The 17,240-nt window shown below is 45.5% G+C and overlaps 1 protein-coding gene across 3 annotated transcripts in view; it reads right to left on the bottom strand.

The window, feature by feature from the left end:
- The window catches only part of EIF2AK3 (eukaryotic translation initiation factor 2 alpha kinase 3), an 89,562-nt gene that overhangs the window by 11,543 nt on the left and 60,779 nt on the right, over positions 1–17,240 (bottom strand). For all 3 annotated transcript variants that reach the window (XM_036255646.1, XM_036255647.1, XM_036255648.1), the window contains 2 exons: positions 13,568–14,345; positions 6,998–7,165 (listed from right to left, as the gene is read on the bottom strand). In XM_036255646.1, coding sequence (XP_036111539.1) covers positions 6,998–7,165; positions 13,568–14,345 — 946 coding nt within the window. The remainder of the gene's footprint in view (positions 1–6,997; positions 7,166–13,567; positions 14,346–17,240) is intronic.

The following is a 17,240-nucleotide window of genomic DNA, read 5'->3' on the forward strand; positions in this document are numbered from 1 at the left end:
ATGGCTTATTATTTTAGGGCAGAAGAGTTACTTTCAAAGAGTTAAAAACGCTATGAAAAGAATAAACAGTATAGCCCTGGCTGGTTTGGCTCAGTGGTTACATCATCAGCCAGGGGACCAAAGGGTGGCGGGTTTGATTCCTGATCAAGGGCAGGTACCTGGGTTGCAGGTTTGATACCCGGCCCTGGTTGGGGTCGTGCGGGAGGCAACCAATGGATGTGTCCCTCTCACGTCAGTGTTTCTCTCTCTCTCTCCCCTCTCCCTTCCACTCCATCTAAAATATTAATGGAAAATGTCTTTGGGTGTGATGGACCCTGCCGGGGTGGGGACGGCCCTGTCTCAAAGGGCTGGCAAGGGCTCCACAGTGAGCCCCTCAGGTGCACCTGCGCCAGACAGAACCCCTACTTCCTTTCCACAATACTTCGCGTATGAAGGTTTATTTCCAGCTTTGAATAATGACGAATTAAAATAAATAGTGCTGTTAAAAAGATTTTAGTATCGCCCTGGCCAGTTCGGCTCAGCGGATGAGCATCGGCCTGCAGTCCACAGAGACCCGGGTTCAGTTCCTGCTAAGGGCACGTGCCTCGGTTGCGGTTTGTCCCCAGCTCTGGTTGGTCGTGCGGATGGCAACCACTCGATGTGTCCCTTCACGTCGATGTTTCTCTCTCTCTCACTCTCTCTCCCTCCCACTCTATCTGAACAAAAAATGGAAAAATGTCGAGGATTTAAAAAATATATATATTTTAGTATCAATTCTGATACATGCCCATATAGAAAATTTGGAAAATAAAAAGTCCAAAATGCTTTTCGTTTATTTATTTATTTATGTTTTTAAATCCTCACCCGAGGACATTTTTCCATTTATTTTCAGACAGAGTGGGAGGTGGGGAAAGAAAGGGAGGGGGCAGAGACATCGATGTGAGAGACACACTGATTGGCTGCCTCCCACATGACCCCGACCAGGGCTGGGGACGGAACCACAACCGAGGTACGTGCCCTTGACCGGAATCGAACCCGTGACTCCTTGCTCTGATGGCTGACGCTCTAACCATTGAGCCAAACCGGCCAGGGCCCAAACACCTTTCAAGCTGCTGCACAGAGGCAGAGATGCCGCTACCTCCTGGCTCTGCCTGCTCTGTGTCACGTGGAGGGACAGCTCCCAGCTCCTTGCTGTCTCGTGCAGCCTTCACTTGTCTGGCTGCAGGGTCCGGCCTCCTCACTCGACTAGATGACAAGGCGGGGCAGTTACGTGGCTGATAGATTTCTTCTACTCAAGTCAGTTTGGATACTTTTGGTTACAAAGGATCAACCATGTATAATAAACTTCTTATAAATTAAAATCTTTGCCACAGCCCTGACCGGTTTGGCTCAGCGGTTAGAGCGCTGGCCTGCAGTCCGGAGAGACCCGGGTTCAGTTCCTGCTAAGGGCACATACCTTGGTTGCAGTTTGTCCCCGGCCCTGGTTGGATCGTGTGGTTGGCAACCACTCGATGTGTCCCTTTCACGTTGATGTTTCTCTCTCTCTCTCTCCCTCCCACTCTATCTGAACAAAATATCAAAAAATGTCCATGGGTGAGGATAAAAAAAAAATCTCTGCCATAGGTATCATTTTTTTCTAACTACAAGAAAAAGTTTATTTAGAAAGTCACAGCCCTCGCCAGTTTGGCTCAGCGGTTAGAGCGTCGGCCTGTGGTCTGAAGAGACCCGGGTTTGGTTCCCGCTAAGGGCACGTATTTCGGTTGCAGTTTGTCCCCAGCCCTGGTTGGTCGTGAGGGTGGCAGCCACTCGATGTGTCCCTTCACATCGATGTTTCTCTCTCTCTCTCCCTCCCACTCTATCTGTACAAAAAATGGAAAAATGTCCTCGGGTGAGGATAAAAAAAAAAAAAAAGAAAGTCACAGAGGTAAAAGAAATGGGCTCAGGAAACAAGTTACAGCGGCAAAGGAAGGGCCCTTGGGGCTCAGTAGAGAAGAAGGTCAAGGTGAGGTAACTGGGGGGTGCGGGCATGCTCCCAGGAGAGGGAACACTCATTTTTTTTTTATTGATTTTAGAGAGAGAGATGAAAACATGGATGAGAGAACGTCGACTGGCCAACTCCTGCAGGCCCCCGGTGGGGACTGGGCCCAAACCTGGGCATGTGCCCTGACCGGGAATCAAACTTCTTGGTGTGTGGGCTGATGCCCAACCGCTGAGCCACACACTTTTCATTTCTAAGTTTATTTGTGGTTTGTCCCTTTTAAGTAGATTTGCTAGAGAGGATTATCTTTTTTATTAAAACTTAAACTCTATCATGATGTTTCAATGTTGTATGAGTTCTCCTTCCTATTGAACATGCTGAATCACTGGGACAGCAATATGTTTACTAATGAAGGCTCTCAAATACATGTATCTCCAAAGAGAATGCTGACTGCTTCCTGTGCATTTCAGTAGTTTTTCATTTCTTTCATTTTCTTAACACTTTGTATGAGCATTTTTATTTTATTATTCACCCAATAGTTACTGAGTAAATTTTCAGCTAGCTAAAACAAACAAAAATCTAAAACCAAAATAAACCATCATCATCTTTTTGTATTGCACTGTGATATAGCAAAACAGTCACAAGTTCTGTGTTCAAATGTACTGATGCTTCTGTGATCTAGAAGTCTGAAATGAAGGTGATACCACTGTAATTAAACTAGTTATTAACTAACAACAGGAAAGGAGCAAAGGGGGAGGCCAGCATTACAAACCTGCCATTGGGCAGCTTCACCAGGAAGCTAGAGATTTACACTCCCCAGGGAGTCACCAGTCTATTCCCTGGGGGAAGGGACTGGACAGGGAGGAGAAAGGACCCAAGCTCAGTAAAGCTGGGGGTGTCCTAGGGAAGATACCTACCTGTCAGTCACACCTAGGAACAGGTCATTGGCCAGAATGGGCGTGGCCACGGCAAGGGCACAAGATTTGGGATATTTAATCTTGTGCTTCTGTCGTTGTACTTGGCTCCATGCTTGCAGGGGTCTCTCGCTCCTGCTCCCCTACGTTCGCCCGCATGGCCCACAGTCCCGTGGACCCCGCACACAATGGACTACGGGTCTGTAACTAGCCTGATGCTGAGCTGGACCTGGCTATGATATGGAATGAAAACTCTGGACTCTGGCTTTGCTTCCAGCTCCACTGAAACCCCGGCTACACTTCCATAACTGGACTTGGGAAATGGGATTTCAGAAACACAGAGACATAACTCCATGCAAATAACACTGTGGATGAAAGGGGGCCACGTACGAAACATGACAAGCGCCGGGGAGGCCTTCGTGGCGGCCTCCCAAACCAGAGACTAAAACATAACCACAAAGGATGGTCTGAAATTAAAACTCTTTAACTAAAAGCAGTTCATGGCAAGTAGTTCATGTCCTAGCCGGCATCTCCTCTAACAAAGGTCAGTCTTTTATCCTCACCCGAGGACATTTTTCCATTTTTTGTACAGATAGAGTGGGAGGGAGAGAGAGAGGAAGGGAGAGAGAGAGAGAAACATCGACGTGAAGGAACACATCGAGTGGCTGCCACCCGCACAACCAACCAGGGCCGGGGACAAAGTGCAACCGAAGTACGTGCCCTTAGCGGGAACCGAACCCGGGTCTCTCCGGACCGCAGGCCGATGCTCCAACCGCTGAGCCAAACCGGCCAGGGCACAAAGGTCAGTCTTTTAACAGAGTTTGTCTATCGTCTTTTTCATCTACAATAACATAGCTTTGGGATGTCAAAGTGATTTTCCTTTTCCCAGACCCCGCAAAGCACAGGCACCGCTCTGCAGAGACCACAATCCCCTCATTGTTACTGAGTTAACTGCTGACTGCTAACTGTCCTGTACCCCCTATGTAAGGGATGTATGTGTCTATCATTGTTCTTTTCATCCAATCCCAGAGGTTTCCTGACTCTGTTTTCTCCCGCCTCCGATTTATCACCAATGGATCTCATGTAACCCACTTACGTCTCCCCTTTTGATTTAATGTATAAAATAAGGTGCAAAACTGCCCTTCTCTGGAGCGTTATCCCAACTGTTGAGCTTTTCGTTCCCCAGCAACTGTCGACAGTTTGGCTCAAATAAGCTCACAACAGTTCTTCACGGGCTGGAATGTCTCTTACACTGACCCAAACAAACACTCATCCTCCGTGTGAGGCTCAGAAAACTTTCTCGAGATACCGTAAGGACCCCACCCCCAGTACCCAGTGAGGAAGAGGATAGCCCAGTTTCCCCGACAACAGAAGTGTTTATTTCAATTTCTTTACGAATAAATGTTCAAATGCCAGCTATAAATAAGGCCTAGTATATTTTTCATCTAGCTTCCCTGCATGGGTAAAAGATCCATTCCAAGGGCAAAATGAGCCCTAACCCGTATGGCTCAGTTGGCTGAGTTGTCCTGTGCACCGAAGGGTTGCAGGTTCGATTCCCAGTCAGGGCACATACCTAGGCTGTGGTTCAATCCCTGGTTGGGGCATGTACAGGAGGCAACCCATCTGATGTTTCTCTCACATTGATGTTTCTCTTACATTGATATTTCTCTCTCTCCTCCCTTCCTCTTAAAAAAAAAATTCAATAAAAACATATTCTCAGGTGAAGATTAAAAAAAAAGTACAAAATGATATTAACTAACAGAGTAGAAAATGTTCAGTGGTATGGTTTAGATGCCTCAGGGCAAACGACTGTTCTGATGCACTACCACAGAGGAATACCCACAATGACCGGAAAATGCCATGAAACATTCCTCCCTTTCCAGCTAGTATCTGTGTGAGGTCAGTTTTCTTCACTGGCTTCACACAAATTACCATATTGCAACAAACTGACACAAAAGCAGACAGAAGAGTCTATGTGTCAGGTGTTAAAAGAGATTTGCTGAAATGTAAACAAATGGCACTCTTCCAACTGACCCGTTTTGTTTAGGAAAATATTTATCATTAAAATATCTTTAGGATGAGATAGATTTAATATTGTTATTAAGTTAATAAAATTCTATAAATGTTTCCATTGTAATGAATCTCTTATATGGAAAAATATTGATAAACAAAATCCCAGGAAGGAAAACTCCTGGGTTCTCAACCATGTTTACAAGTACAAACATGTCCTGGTGTTACTGTCATCAGCGGGCTGCTAAGAGGATGAGAAAGGGGAGCCGGACCCGGGGAGCATGTCAGCTGGGGGCAGGAGCCTGTCTGCTTCACCGGGAAGCTATGGCTCCACACCCCTGGGACCACAGCACTGTCCCTCCAAGGGGTTATCACCCTCCCTCCCCACCTGTCCCCCTCCCATACCAAGCTATGTGTCGGGGAGAAAGGTGGGGGGGACAAGGACACAACCCATAAAGTCAAAATGGTGCCGGGCGGTGCATGACTTAGAAGCCTGTCAGTCTAACTGAGAAAGGGATCATTAGACCCATCAGAAGCCCATAAAATCTTGGGAGGTTAGTCGGTTATTTTGAAAATGCTGCTGGTTAAAACTCCAGGAGAACAGAGCTGCTGTCTCCGTGACCCGCATTTGCCCGCTGGCTCGCGTCCTCCTGCCCGGGAGCACACCACCACGCAGGTACAGTGGCCACCTGGGGCCCCAGGCAGCCTGTGGGGCTCTGAAGGACTAGGAAGCAGAAACTATGGGCACTGGCTTTTTTTTTTAATCCTCACCTGAGGATATTTCTCCATCTATCTTCAGATGGAGTGTGAGGGAGAGCGAGAAACACTGATGTGAAAGAGACACATCGACTGGTTGCCTCCCGCACCACCCGACCAGGGCCAGGGATGAACTGCAACTGAGGTACGTGCCCTTGGCTGGAACTGAACCCGAGACTCATTGGTCTGAGGGCCGATGCTCTAGCCGCTGAGCCAAACCAGCCAGGGCTGGGCCCTGCTGAAGACACAGCTGGACTTTCTCCATGGTGGGACGAGGGAGGTGGGACACTGGGGAGCCAGGAGGGAATTCCTGTGATTTCCCACCGTGAACAAAGCGCCTTGCCACAGCAGTCTCCCGTGGGCCCTGGAGAGGCTCCTCTCGCGGTCGTGGAAGAGGCCCCCCCACAGCACAGTCTCCCGTGGACCTGGAGAGGCTCCTCTCGCGGTCGTGGAAGAGGCCCCCCCACAGCACAGTCTCCCGTGGGCCTGGAGAGGCTCCTCTCGCGGTCGTGGAAGAGGCCCCCCCACAGCACAGTCTCCCGTGGGCCTGGAGAGGCTCCTCTCACGGTCGTGGAAGAGGCCCCCCCACAGCACAGTCTCCCGTGGGCCCTGGAGAGGCTCCTCTCGCGGTCGTGGAAGAGGCCCCCCCACAGCACAGTCTCCCGTGGACCTGGAGAGGCTCCTCTCGCGGTCGTGGAAGAGGCCCCCCCCACAGCACAGTCTCCCGTGGGCCCTGGAGAGGCTCCTCTCGTGGTCGTGGAAGAGCGTCCCCCACAGCACTCAGACCAGAAAGTCTGAGAACGGTTATCTGAGCCAAAGGAGCTGGTGAACGTGTCGGCGGGCGCGGCTGGCCTGCTGCCCGAGCTCCCACATGGCCTGCTCCCACCTCCCCTCCAGGCTCGGGCCTGTTCTGCTGGAGGCTAAGAGCCACAAGGCAAGAATTCCGGCATCTGCCCTATCCCCGGCCACAGTGCATTCTGGGAGTCACCCGTGATACTGCAGGGGGCAGCCCGGCAGTGCCTCTGGCTCCAGCCTCTAGAGAACAGTTCCTACAGTTCGCACGGGCAGACTGGGGTTAGGCTGGGGGTGACCTGCAAGTGTGCACATTTCTGGCTGCACCAGGCTTTGGTTCGGGGTGAGCATGTCTCACAGTGTGTGCTCACCCATCCCCCATCCATCCGAGGCAGAGAGACCAGCGAGCTGTGTCACCTGTGAAGCTGCCATCCGTCTCCCTACTGCTCAGACTTTATTCCACTGAGTGTTTTAGGTAGAATGTGGATGGAGATTCTTGGGGCATGTCTAGCTCACTGTCATGCTAACTAAAAATCTGTTTTTAATTAAGAAAAAAACAAGAACGCACCTGTTCTGGGCTCATGTACAGTTTGGTGCCCACCTGTCCCGTGTGCCTGGCACAGGCGGGCATCGGGGTCAGCACCATCTGCTCTTCCTCATCCTGGTCCATGGCTGTCACTAACCCGAAGTCGCCAACCTTGACCACATCATCCATCGTAAAGAATATGTTGGAAGGCTGGAAAACATAAACATACCAACGCACAATGGATGTGTGTCGAAAAGGAGAGAAAGCGAAGGGAATTTATTAAAATGACAGCAGAAAATAAATACAAGAAACTAGATATTCTCAGGCATGTTTCCCTTTAAAATGAGCTCACGTGAAAACAACAACCCTTCCATGCTAGACGAGCACTGTGGGAAAAGAAGAGGGAAGGGTAGCAGAAGGGGTTTGCATTTACATTTAGCCATTTCACTCGAGTCAGCAAACAGCATCTTACGTAAGCACTTACAGATTCCTATTACCTAGGGCCAGGGCAGCTCATGCTCAAGCTCATTATTCTGCACAGTCGTCCCTCGCCTCTTCGCACTTCCGTGTTCGTGGCTTCACTCTACCGCGCTTTTTCAAATATAGTACAGTGTAGTATAGTGTATAGTATAGCACAGTATAGTATAGTGCAGTATAGCGGATAGTACAGTGTAATGTACAGTATAGTGCAGTGTATAGTATAGTGTATAGTATAGCACAGTATAGTATAGTGCAGTATAGCGGATAGTACAGTGTAATGTACAGTATAGTGTATAGTATAGTGTGTAGTATAGCACAGTATAGTATAGTGCAGTATAGCGGATAGTACAGTGTAATGTACAGTATAGTGCAGTGTATAGTATAGTGTATAGTATAGCACAGTATAGTATAGTACAGTATAGCGGATAGTACAGTGTAATGTACAGTATAGTGTATAGTATAGTGTGTAGTATAGCACAGTATAGTATAGTGCAGTATAGCGGATAGTACAGTGTAATGTACAGTATAGTGCAGTGTATAGTATAGTGTGTAGTATAGCACAGTATAGTATAGTACAGTATAGCGGATAGTACAGTGTAATGTACAGTATAGTGCAGTGTATAGTATAGTGTGTAGTATAGCACAGTATAGTATAGTGCAGTATAGCGGATAGTATAGTGTAATGTACAGTATAGTGTATAGTATAGTGTGTAGTATAGCACAGTATAGTATAGTGCAGTATAGCGGATAGTACAGTGTAATGTACAGTATAGTGTATAGTATAGTGTATAGTATAGTGTGTAGTATAGCACAGTATAGTATAGTGCAGTATAGCGGATAGTACAGTGTAATGTACAGTATAGTGCAGTGTATAGTATAGTGTGTAGTATAGCACAGTATAGTATAGTACAGTATAGCGGATAGTACAGTGTAATGTACAGTATAGTATAGTGTATAGTATAGTGTGTAGTATAGCACAGTATAGTATAGTGCAGTATAGCGGATAGTACAGTGTAATGTACAGTATAGTGCAGTGTATAGTATAGTGTGTAGTATAGCACAGTATAGTATAGTACAGTATAGCAGATAGTACAGTGTAATGTACAGTATAGTGCAGTGTATAGTATAGTTGTATAGTATAGCACAGTATAGTATAGTACAGTATAGCGGATAGTACAGTGTAATGTACAGTATAGTATAGTGTATAGTATAGTGTGTAGTATAGCACAGTATAGTATAGTACAGTATAGCGGATAGTACAGTGTAATGTACAGTATAGTGCAGTGTATAGTATAGTGTATAGTATAGCACAGTATAGTATAGTACAGTATAGCGGATAGTACAGTGTAATGTACAGTATAGTGTAGTGTATAGTATAGTGTGTAGTGTAGAATAGTGTATAGTATAGTGTATAGTGTAGTGTATAGTGTAGTGTATAGTATAGTGTATAGTGTATAGTACAGTATAGTGTATAGTATAGTGTATAGCACAGTATATAGTATAGTATAGTGTATAGTGTAGTGTATAGTATAGTATAGGATAGTGTATAGTACAGTATAGTGTATAGTATGGTGTATAGTATAGTGTATTGTATACTATGGTGTATAGTATAGTATATAGTATAGTGTATAGTGTACAGTAGTGTATAGTATATAGTATAGTATATAGTGTATAGTATATAGTATAGTATAACATAGTATATGGTACAGTATAGTATAGAGTATAGTATAACATAGTATATGGTATAGTATAGTATATAGTATAGTATAACATAGTATATGTATAGTATAGTATATAGTATAGTATAACATAGTATATGGTATAGTATAGTATATAGTATAGTATAACATAGTATATGGTATAGTATAGTATATAGTATAGTATAACATAGTATAGTATAGTATAGTATAGTATATAGTATAGTATAACATAGTATAGTATAGTATAGTATATAGTATAGTATAACATAGTATATGGTATAGTATAGTATATAGTATAGTATAACATAGTATATGTATAGTATAGTATATAGTATAGTATAACATAGTATATGGTATAGTATAGTATATAGTATAGTATAACATAGTATAGTATAGTATAGTATAAAGTATAGTATAACATAGTATATGGTATAGTATAGTATATAGTATAGTATAACATAGTATATGGTATAGTATAGTATATAGTATAGTATAACATAGTATATGGTATAGTATAGTATATAGTATAGTATAACATAGTATATGGTATAGTGTAGTATAGTATAGTATAGTATATAGTATAGTATAACATAGTATATGGTATAGTATAGTATATAGTATAGTATAACATAGTATAGTATAGTATAGTATATAGTATAGTATAACATAGTATATGTATAGTATAGTATATAGTATAGTATAACACAGTATATGGTATAGTGTAGTATAGTATAGTATAGTATAGTATATAGTATAGTATAACACAGTATATGGTATAGTACAGTATATAGTATAGTATAACATAGTATATGGTATAGTATAGTATATAGTATAGTATAACAGTATAGTATAGTATAGTATAAAGTATAGTATAACATAGTATATGGTATAGTACAGTATATAGTATAGTATTTGAAAAAGCCGCGATAGAGTGAAGCCGTGAACGTCGAAGCGCGAAGTGGGAGGGACGACTGTGTATAAGGAAAGAATCCTACTTCGCGGAAATTCATTGATCGCGGTGGAGTCTGGAACTGATTCACCGCGATAAACCAGGGCCAGCTGTAGTCCTCCCTGGCGAGCTTCTCTACATCTATAACTGAAGTCAGGATTATAATAATAGTAACAATAATGGCAAATGCATACATGGCACTTATGTGTCAGGAGCCATTCTGAGCTGTTCACTAGTAATTCATGTGATACTCATAGCCCTATGAGTTCTATTAGTCCTTCGTTTTACAGCTGTGAAAACTAAGTCCCAGAGAAGTTAGATGACTGCCCAGCGTTACCCAGAGAGCAGTGAACAGTGGAGCAGGGATTCGAACCTGGGCAGTCTGGCTCCACTACCCCAGGTCCAGCATTCGTACACGTTGTGCCTTAGGGTGGCTAACCACTGCTACTTGATGAACTAAAGAACCAGACTGACGTCGGGTTTATGTCTGAGGGCAAAGAGACTATCAAGGGGAGTAAGAGCCCTTCCCTGCAACTTCGTGCTGCCTATTCTAATAGCCACACACTCCCAGTATTCTAAGACCTCGGATCTGAGTTATAAGCTCACATGCAACTGTTTAAAGGAGGCAGCTCGCCAAATTTCTCATGGTCCTTAAACTTAAGTCCCTACATGAAAGAGGTCACACTCCCCCGGAGCCTGCTCCAACCCCTGCTAACATGATCCCCATTCCTAGCTCTTGAAATAAGGAAAAGGAAAGCCACTTAGCTCAGGAAATGGACTTTCATCAAGCTTCACATCCAGCCAGACAAATGACATTTTATTCCCAGACTCCGAAATGCCACTATACAGTCTTGACTTTGAAGCAGTGACGTTACTGCACATAACCCAAGTCCACGGCAAGGCCCTCCTGCTCTCCCACAAGCCACCGTAGGAGACACGGGGACTGTGCCGCCTGAAATGTCGTGCCTCCCCCCCGTCGTCTGGTGCCATTTACTGAGCACTGAACAGACTTGCTTTTGTTTGCTGAACATTTCGGGCTCTCCAGTACCTGGCCCCGTACTTCCACCAGTACCCTGGCTGGACTTGGGCCCTCTCTTTCCAGCTGTGCAGCACCCAAGCTGCTCACCCTGAGGTGTCATGAACCCACCAGCATAATCCCATCCCCTGGCCAGGACACTGGTTTAGGGATGGGCATGTACCCCTGGCTTCTCAGTGAGATGGAAACTCAGGACTCTGGTCAACAGTAGAGAAGAGACATACTTTCCCTACTCCCGACCTCACCACCCCGAAAGATTTTAGATGCGCAGCCCTGAGACGAGCAGGCACCTGTTCTGAGACTGAAAACAGACATGAGAAATAGGGCGAGGGCAGGCGTGTTCCGGCCACATTCCTTACTCCGAGATAAAGCTTCGCTCGAATCCTGGACTGTGCAGCATATGAGCCAATTTCCTTTTCGATCGGATTACTGTAAATGCTTTTGGATGCAAACAAGAGAACATTCAAAATACTATTATATTATATGAGAATGTATCAGGCATTGTGCTAAGGATGTACTAGGTGAGCAGGTAAACATGGCTACTGCCCTGTGGAAACGAGGGGACAAATAACAACTGTGATGCGAGCTGTGGAGGAGAATACCAGTTCTCTGTGGACGCTGCGTGTTTAAGAGACAGAGAAGAACCCAGCGCAGCCTCAGTGAAGAGGAGAGGAGAGGTCAGTCTGAGCCCTGGCTGCTGTGGCTCAGCAGTCAGTGTTGGCCTCCAACCGAGGGGCTTAGGCTCAATCCCCAGTCAGGGCACGTACTTGGGCTGATCCCCAGTCCCATGCCAGGGTCGTGTGGGAGACAATCAGTTGATGTGTCTCTCTCACATGGATGTTTCTCTCTCTCTCCCTCCCATTCTATCTGAAGATAAATGGAAAAATATCCCCAGGTGAGGATTTAAAAAAAAAAGGAGAAGTCAGTCTGAAGAATCAGAGGCCAGAGGCGCCTAGGAGGTTTCACTTGCGCTCAAAGACTTAGGTCAGAATGGACAGAATGCACAGCTTTTCCTAACTAAGAATAAAAATCTTGGGGGAATTGTTTTCTGGTTCACTAGAAATCTTTAAAAGAAATTTATCTTTACAAAAGAACTGGTGTTTTGATATCTAGAAAACCTAAAGGGAAAATAAATGATCTTGAAATTATTTTGGTGCATGGAGAAACAAAAGAGAATCTGTAGACAATACCGTACCATTAAACAAACACTCACCAATACCTCATAAACACTGTAAAATCGGCAGAATGTTCAAAATCAGTAAGAACCTCATCACATGCCATTCCACTTGGCATTCTGGGTATACAAGAAGAGTAAGTACAGAAGCATGTGTACGTCAGGTGACTGGCTCCTACCAAATGAGAAACCTGTGCCGATTCATAGCCGGCACTCTCTGGAGTTAGGGCATCTGGCCTCTTGGAAGTCTTCTCCCTTCCAACCAAAATCACCCATCTCTGAACATGTCACTCAGTACAGAGAGTTCCTGCAATACGTTCTGGCCACATCAAAATCACTGAAGCATAGTGATTAGATATAATTCAACAATTACTTTGGAAAATGGGAATTACTTCTAATTCCCATTCTTGTTATTTCAAACTCTTAAAATATATTCAAGGATTAAAAAGCCCACTGCTGCCTTTAAGAAGAAAATTACTCATCCAAATAGCTACTTTGGTGCCTGGAACAAGTTTGTGGTTACATAAAACAAAACTGAAAACACTTAAAACGTGTCCCTCTCTCTCAAGAATTTAAGTGGCTTGATCGGGAAAATGTGTGTGTTCACTACACGTCTGCTAACTATGATGATCACTGAGAACACAGACGTGGCAGAAATCACTACGTAGAGTTCCGTACACACTGGAGACGCTGCATGTTTCAGTGAGAACCTAATGGAATGCAGCATGCTGTGTTGCTACCATATGCAATACTGTGTACACTGAAAATAGAGTCAAAGGTGTTAGCTGCAATCATGTGGCTAGCCACTTGCCAACTTTTATCACCCGGATTCTCACCACTTTTCCCAACCTGGACATTCAGGAACAGGGGCAAAGGATCGTGGCTTGCCGTGATCCAGAGCTGGCTACTGAAGAGCCTGCGTCTCACCTTCCACTGGGTCCCTCTCAGTGTGCAGGCAGGACCTGGTAGGGACCGGTGCCAAGCTTACTCGAAGCCGTAAGAAAATGCTACTGAATTTTACGTGAGACTTTTTTTCTTCAGGCGACTGGAAAGACTCTTTACCATAAAATAGACATAAATACGTCCTAGGGGAGAATTCGCGATTTGCCTGAGGCTTTTAAATCCCAAGATTTCTTAGTTTTGCAGCAGGCCCCTCAGGCTGTGTTCCCAGATCTCTGCTCCTCTCTTAGGGGTCCCTCCGTTGAAAACTGACAAACACGGCAGGGACAGCGCGAAAGAGCTGGAGCGCTGGGACGGCGCCCCAAGTACCGACCTTGAGGTCCCTGTGCATGAGCCCCTTGCTGTGCAGGAACTCCACGGCCTCCGCGATCTGCAGGAAGATGTGCAGGCACGTGCTCCGGCCCCTGTCCTCCATGTGGCACCGGCTGTTCATCCAGTCCTTGAGGTTCTCTTTCCTGCACAGCTGCATCTGGATGTAAAGATACACCTTCGGGGAACTGGGCTGCAGCTTCTCTGCAGTGTTCTTGGTGAGATCGAGACTTAAAGTGGTTGGTCTCGGAAGAGAAACAGACAGGGTCGGTTCCGAAGACTGGCTACTGGAATGCTTGGTGGCAGTTAGTTGAGCAGCATACTGGCTGCCGACACGCAGCCGGGTAGTTTTGGGCTCTTCTTTACTGGAGGCATTACCACAGCCCGAGTCTTCAAACACGATTGAAGAAGAGGTTCTCTCCCTCGACCTTCCACAGGGGGAAGCCTCGGAAGGAAAGAGTCCGAAGGAGAGCCCCTCATTGCTGCCCTCCACAGTGCCGTCCTCCACGTCACAGCCGGTCAGACAGCTGTCCTGCAGGCGGCACACCGCGCCCACGGACTCGCTGCTGTCTCCACGGTCCAGTCCTGAAAGTTCCAGTGGGGAGAAGTGGCTCTCGGATGAACTTGCTTGGCCACAGGAAATCCCTACTGAAAAAGACCTGCTTCGTTGTGGTGACGGAGCTATGATTTCAATGTGCTCCTCCGTGGAGAAAGGATCCACTCTGCGTATCTTAACTGACGGCGCGTCCACAGGGCTAGGAGAGCTGAGTGGCCAGTCTGTGCTAAAGTGAAAGAAATACAAAAGGATAAGAGTACATATGCATTCACTGACTTATGTGAACTACACCCTTTGTTTTAAAAGTTTCAACCCGAGTCCTGGCTGGTTTGGCTCAGTGGTTAGAGCATTGGCCCGCGGACCAAAGAGTCGCGGGCTCGATTCCTGCTAAGGACACGTACCTCGGTTGTGGTTTGTCCCTGGCCCTGGTCAGGGTTGGATGGGAGGCAGCCACTCGATGTGTCTCTCTCACATCAATGCGACCCGCCCCCCAACACACACACACACACACACGCTATCTGAAAATATTTGAAAAAATATCCGGTGAGGATTTAAAAAAAAAGTTTCAACTGCAATAAAGCCAGTTATCAAAACACAAATGATGTATGGATTAAAATAAAAACATGGTATGAGACAAAGAACATCACATCCCATCCATTCCTTGTAAAAACAAAACAAAACATAAAACAAAAAAATACACCATAAGACCTTATTTCCACTGGAAACCATTGTCTGGGATTGACCCACAGGGCAGCCAAGGCCCTTCTGTACACTAAGCGCTGAAGGGAAACCAAAGACAGGCCCCCGGAGGCCACGCCTCTGCGGCCCTGTCCCCATCACTTGGCCATTCCATGGTCTGGCTATGGCTGAGTCCACAGCAGGTGTCACTGTGACAGGGCTGTGCTGGGGCTGTGCGGGGGGCTGTGCCGGAGACTCGAAGGCAGGACTTTTCCTCCAGCTGATTGGTAGAGTCTACTTGCAATCTGTTTCTTCTGTTCTCATTTAGTAGCTTTTAAAGGGCCGCCTCTCCTACTCAGCATGTTTAATATAAGAAGTATCTTCAGGTTGCATATGTTTATGTATTTTTAACTGCAAATAATTGAAAACTACTTTTAAAAGGAGCTGCAAATTGTTAACTACTAAGAATCTGAACAAAAAATTTAAAGCATGTAAACAGCCCTGCCTGTGGCGCAGAGGACTGAGTGCCATTCCATGCCCTGAGAGGTCCTGGTTCGATTCCTGGTCAGGGCACAAGTGCGGGTTGTGGGCTCGATCCCCCGCAAGGAAGGGGGGATGACGTGTATTTCTCTCACATCGATGTTACTATCTCTCTCTCCCTACCTCTCTAAAAAAATTAATAAGCCCAGCTGATGTGGCTCAGTGGTTGAGCATCCACCCCTGCACCAAGAGGTCACCAGTTCAATTCCCAGTCAGGGCACATGCCCAGGTTGTGGGCCGAATCCCTAGTGGGGGGCATGCAGGTGTTGGCCAATCAATGTTCTCTCTCATGGATGTTTCTATCTCTCTCTCCTTCTCCCTTCCTCTCTCTCTCTCTAATCAATAAAGAAAAAAAATCAATAAAATATATTTTAAAATTGTAGACAAAAGCATATAATATCTCTTACCGAGAAAAGCCGCTGTAGACCCTCAGTGAATTACAATTCAAAGAGCCCTATCTACCAAACATTTAAAATCCATGATCCAGATTGGTGATGTCGGCAGCACTGCAGGGTAAGAGGACCCCCAGGTCTCTCCCCTTGGAGTTACAACAAGATGGACAGCTAGCGAAGAGTCAGACCCAATCGGGCACTTGCCATGCCCCAGCTAGCACAATGCCAGCAAGGGGGCCAGGACCCCACTGGACACACTGAAAAGGCCGAGACAGCGCTCTGGGCTGGGCTGGTATGCACTGAGGCTCAGCCATGGGCCAGGGCTTCAGGAACCTGCCCGCCTGTCCTCTGGTCTTCCCGGCAGCAAAATCCTCACTCGGCGGATCACAAAAGGTCAGGAAAAACTTACCAGCCTAAGTAGTCTGTACTCATTGCAGCTAAATCCACTAAAAAGAAAAAAACATAGACACCCAAAACTGTTTCTCCCACACAGCTCCACCCCCACACACATCCAGTGGACCCTGGGAGCAGCTGTGTCAACTCAGGAAGATCAGCTCTGCCTGCAACTTCTAGCTAAGGGAAGACTGGGCAGTGGGCACGCACAGGCCAAGACACCCACAGAGACCCATAAAGACCCACATCCCACCACAGGAGTGGTGCCCGAGACCAAGACAACTGGGTCTTCAGGGCAACGCCCACCTCCTAGGGGCATTTTAATGGCCAAGGTGGCACTACCCTACAGATACCCTTCAAGACCCTTAAGAAAAAAATAAAAACTTGTGCTTCAGCACCACCTACTGGAAAACAAAAGAAAGACATCTACTGTATTTAAACCAACCTGCTAAACAGTGAAGAGTTAAAATACTTAAAAAATTTTTCATTTCCACAAATTCCCAGGCAGAAAAATAATCTATTAAGCACAACAGATAACCAAGGTAACAAGAAAGTTCAAAAAGAATTAAAAATCTCCAGAAAATAAACTTAAAGACATGGAAGACTGTGATTTAAATTATAGAAAATTCAAGATGACAGTTCTGAAAAATCTCAATGAGATACAAGAAAAATCAGAAGAGTAATTCAAAGAACTTAGAAATAAAATCAGCAGACAAAAGGAGTACTTTACCAAAGAGACTGAAAGTATAATAAAAAAGAACTAAGCACATTTTTGAGCTGAGGAACTTAATAAAAATCTAGAACTGAGACACATAACATAAAAATAAAGAAAACAGAGGACAAAATCATAGAATACCAACAAACTAATGTAGCAAACAGAAACATAGGGTAAAAAAAAAAGAAAAGAAAAGAAACACAGAGCTACCAGAAAACAAAAGATAAACTGGAGAGAGGAAATGCTCATACATCCATAATTACCCTAGCTGTAAATGGGCTGAACTCACCAACTGAAAGGCACAAAGTAGTAGAATGGGTTTAACAACACACACACACACACACACCCCAACCATAGCTGCTTTTAGGTGACACATCTCAACTGCAAAGACAAACAAATTCAA

Source organism: Molossus molossus, unplaced genomic scaffold (assembly GCF_014108415.1).
Source record: "Molossus molossus isolate mMolMol1 unplaced genomic scaffold, mMolMol1.p scaffold_m16_p_12, whole genome shotgun sequence".
Taxonomy (NCBI): Eukaryota; Metazoa; Chordata; class Mammalia; order Chiroptera; family Molossidae; genus Molossus; species Molossus molossus.